General features: G+C 33.2%; 1 protein-coding gene across 14 annotated transcripts in view; it reads left to right on the top strand.

Moving 5' to 3' along the window:
- LOC306865161 (receptor-type tyrosine-protein phosphatase mu-like) overlaps nucleotides 1-5,000 on the top strand; it is a 235,032-nt gene that overhangs the window by 207,620 nt on the left and 22,412 nt on the right. For all 14 annotated transcript variants that reach the window (XM_079409588.1, XM_079409585.1, XM_079409584.1 and 11 more), the window contains one exon: nucleotides 2,147-2,183. In XM_079409588.1, coding sequence (XP_079265714.1) covers nucleotides 2,147-2,183 — 37 coding nt within the window. The remainder of the gene's footprint in view (nucleotides 1-2,146; nucleotides 2,184-5,000) is intronic.

Here is a 5,000-nt window from a genome sequence, read left to right as displayed (position 1 = left end):
AAATAACTCCGCTGATGTTGACAGAGTAAATGTTGTTGTGGTCGGCTCTGATCCGAATACTGATCCGCCGCTGCAAACACACACCAACACAAGAGCATGCTGGGAGCTGGTCATGTGATCTTTGTTGGCTTGGATAAAAGCATCTGCTTAATGTAAATGTGATCAATTCAGCTCAGATTCAGTCATGATTTCATTGGGATTTGATCAGTAATGTCTGTCTCTGTGTTTAATATCCAGCAGTACTTGTTTAAAGGACTAGTTAACCCAAAAGTTAACATCCTGTCATCATTTACTCATGCATTAGTCATGCGACGGATCAAATCTCAAGTATCAGATTTTCATATCATGATCATTTAAACAAAATAATAAAAATAACCATTCAAATACAATAAAACAATATAAATATATAACACTATAGCATTTATAACATATTTCTAAAGGGCAATAATTGTGAATCAGAATATTATTTAGAAAATAATATTCTGAATTTATTAGAAAATACAGATTCAAATGTAAATATTGCGTGAAATCAATAATATCTGGTTTTTATCATGGTTTTATTATATATTTATGTATTTGTATACATATTTTTATAGATATATTTGTTTATTTTATATTTTATTTTTAAAATGTTAATATTATTTAATTTTAATTGTTAATAACAATTTAATATTAATTAACACATGTATTTTTATTATTTATTATTGTATATATTTAATGTTTAATTTTTTTTTTTTATTAATTAATGAAAATAATTACATTTAAATAATAGATTTATGTATGATATTAATATGCTAACTATTATTAATTATAATATTTATTATGCAAACAATCAGAATTGTAAAATGAAGTAGAAAAGAGCGTGGAAATATTTAAAAGAGCAGCTGCTAAACATCTTGCCTCACAGAAATAAAACTGAACAGGTTTGGAGTAAATGATGACAGAATGATGATTTTGTGTGTGAACTTTTTTTGTTTTAACATTCAGCAGAGAAACACTGACCCTGAAATCCATCAGCTCTGATAAAGACTTCTGACTCTTCTGAACACGACATGAGTTCATCTTCAGAATCACAGACTCCAGACGCAGCCAATGAATCTTTCATGAGTCCAGTCAGGGCTTCGTTAGTTACTCCTAATCAACTTTAGCCAGAGCTCAGCTCAATGTGACCAGCTTTCTGTATAGAGATGTGAATTATTCATACATAAAGTAAACAATACTTTCTTTAGGAGTTTTAGATTAGAGTTAGTATGTAATAATTGTAACAAGCTATATATATATATATATATATATATATATATATATATTATAATATTAAATTATTAAATATATAGTTGAAGTTTTTGGTCTATCTTCATTTGGTGTTCAGTTAATGTGAACAAACACAAACCAAAACACCATTTTAGAACTTCTTATAGTTCTAGCATTTAAAAAGTGTTTTATTTTTATAATAGCTGTTCTGTAAAGAATGAAAGGTTGCCTGGTCTGACACACACAGGTGTGTTTGGCGTTTCTCTGGTGTGTAAACGGACGGTTTTCTCAGTTCTCCGGCTCAGAAATAAACAAATTTCACGCTGGGCCGCATAAAGATAAAGAGAGAAGCTGATAGATGCGTCGTCAGAGTCTTTCTTCCAGACGCTAATTACAGTTAAATACGCTGAGATGGGAGGAAGAGGAGCAGAGAGGAGGAAGAGTGTGGCGCTTGACAAATGAAATGAGCGGATTAACCGAATCCCACAGACACTGAGCCTATTCTGAACATAATCCCACAATCTGTGCTGAGGAATTACTGTAGATATCAGCCAGTGACGAGAATATGACTGTAAACCAATGCGTTTATTAGCAGGGTTATTATAGTCAACTAAAACTAAAACCATAAACACATTCGTGTCACAATACACTTCAACAGTAAACAATATCTCAAAAATGATTTTATTTCAGCTAGTTGACAGAGCGACATCTCTCATTTTCATTTAGTTTATAAATACATATACTAAAATACATACTAAAACTGAAACTAAAATAAAAATATATAAAAGCTATAGACGTGTGTTACCAAAATATTAAGATTTTTATGATATGTAGCTGAAATTGAATTTTTGATGTTCCAAGATGTAATGTTTTATGGTTCTTGTTGTTTTTATAGGGCTACCATCGACCGAATCACTACATCGCCACACAAGGTAAGACAAACGGGCATTATTTTGTGTCTGAAACTTTATTTATTATTTATTTACCTTTATTTAACCAGAAAGTCTCATTGAGATTGAAATCTCTTACAAGAGAGACCTGGCCAAGGTAGCAGCCATACAGTAATATAACAAAGATGAAAACATAATATCCTCTCAACAAAAACAATCACAAGCCTCCATCACCACTCTTTTTATGATGCCTTTAAATTCACCAATAGACACAAATGTATATAGTTTTAAATATTTTTGCAAATTATTCCATGTCCAAGGTGCATACTAGGAAACACGTGGTCCATTAAAAAGCAAAGGAAGCAAGACAAAGACGGGTACAGAGATAAGTTGGACGTTTACCAAACATTGCTTTATGTAAAAATGCACCAGTGGTGTTTTCTACATATGGTTATTGACATCCAACCCACCATCTCATATAGAATACAATGAAGAGGACTGGATTTTGTATTGGAAATAAAACGAAATGAAGCATGGTACACTGAATCAAGGCATGTTAAGAGGCTGCATGCATAAATCACCATAATAGAGCACAGTTAGGAAGATAGCTTCTACAAGTTTCTTTCTGGCATTAAACATAAAATTTGAATTATTTGTAAAATAAAAGCTAAGCTCACTTTGAGCTTCCTGATTAGATTGGCAATATGTACATTGAATAAAAATGCATCGTCAGTCCAAATACCCGAGTACTTGCAAGAGGGTACTCTTTCAATAGTTTTACCGTCAGATGTAAAAATGCTAAGATTATCAAGTACTTGTGAATGAGCATTTGGAAAAAAACAACAACTTTGTTTTCTGTGAATGTAAAACTAATTTGAAGCTCACCAGAGCACTTCCAGTGACTAAAATGCAGAAGCTCTTTCACCTCCTGTGTTAAAATTGAAGCAAGTGTATAAATAAGTGTATCATCAGCATAAAAGTGTTTTTTGCTTGAATGTCCTTATCCAAATCATTTATATGAATAGAAAACAAAATATGTCCCAAAATGGAACCCTGGGGAACCCCTTTAGATTTATCAAGATATGTGACCCTGAACCACAAAACCAGTCATAAGGGTAAATGGTTTTTAAATTGAATAAATGTAAGCTGAATAAATAATCTTTCCATTGATGTATGGTTTGTTATGATAGGACAATATTTGGCTGAGATACAACTATTTGAAAATCTGGAATCTGAGGGAGCAAAAAAATCTAAATATTGAGAAAATCTCCTTTAAAGTTGTTCAAATGAAGCTCTTAGCAATGCATATTACTAATCAAAAATGAAGTTTTGATATATTTACGGTAGGAAATTTACTAAATATCTTCATGGAACATGATCTTAATATCCTAATGATTTTTGTCATAATAGAAGAATGTATAATTTTGATCCATACAGTGTATTGTTGACTATTGCTACAAATATACCCCAGCGATTTAAGACTGCTTTTGTGCTGCAGGGACAGATATATCAAGAAAATCAGATTTGGGACCCTCCACTTGAACACACTGAGTTCGATCGACCAAATAATTTCTAAAACATTTCAATATGTAAACATTGGTCTGAAGTGTGTTAGAAGTTGTTACACACACACACACACACACACACACACACACACACTGAGCCATTTAATGCTGAAACGGCTCTTGAAACAATTAATCATCTGTTGTTGTTGTTGTGGGGGGTTTAGTACAGAATAAATGGATTAGCCGCTATGTGTCTGGCCTAATCTGGCTGTCGCATGTGTTCTCCCAGCATGCCCCTGGAGGCCGTGTCTGATTGCTAGCTAATTGTTGTGAGATGTTTCTAGAGTGCTGGACTGCGGTGAGTTCCAGCGCTCTGAACGCAATCGCTTCCTTTAATAGACTGGTTTAGCTGTGCTGGAGCGGCGTAATTACCTGTTTACTGGAGCGAATCCTGGCTCGTCCTCAGGGACACCAGCGACTAAACTAACTCCCTCTCTGCCCTTTCATTCTGTGCCGTCCAGCAGCCGTTTACAACCCAGTCCCACACACTACACAGCACAGACTTCAAAATTAGTTGAAGTTTTTACGCAGCCAATGAGATTCCATTGTGGGCGGGGCTACACACTTCTTATAATTTAGCATCTGTGATCTCACCTGTTTAATGAGTTTAACGGGTCTCTCAGTAAATGACGTGTGGGAGAAACCGTAGTCGTTTTCCTCAATTACAGGCCAACGTTCAAAGGAAAATCAGTTTTAACAGGACAAGAACAGAAAAAGATTTAACAAGCCTGAAGCTGCTCAGATCAAAGCGAGACGCGGCCGTGAACATCACACTGATTCCTCCTCATTTATTCAGCTCTGCAGGTTTAGGAAGATTAGATTTACTGTATTATTTTTTCTTACTTGTTTGTATTTTGCATATGAGTGATTCTTAGAGTAATGTGTCTTGTTTTTTTTCAAATACACTGTCATTCTACTGTTGAAGGAGAGATTATTAATGGTTCATTGTGTCTCTTTAATGACTTGTTCGTCATTTATAAGAGCTTGAAAGCTGTAATTCCTTATAAAATATTTAGGAAAAGTCTTGAAAAAATTCCTTTTACTCAAAAATGAAGATTCTGACATCATTTACACATTTGGTGAAAAAAATCTGATAAGAAGTTTACTGCAGTTGCTATTTAAATGGCCATTTTTGTATTTATTTATTTAGTAATTTTGCTAAAATTTGCAAAGTATAATGTGTTTGTTTGTGGGGCTGATTATACTACATAAAAATATTAAGCAAAATATTAAATACTACTAATATTTCACTGTAACACAAATAATATTGAATATTTATATTTTATTATGGTTT

Source organism: Barbus barbus (assembly GCF_936440315.1).
Source record: "Barbus barbus genome assembly, chromosome: 46".
Lineage (NCBI taxonomy): Eukaryota > Metazoa > Chordata > Actinopteri > Cypriniformes > Cyprinidae > Barbus > Barbus barbus.
The sequence above is the reverse complement of the archived record's forward strand: the minus strand, read 5'-3'. Positions and strand labels throughout refer to the sequence as shown.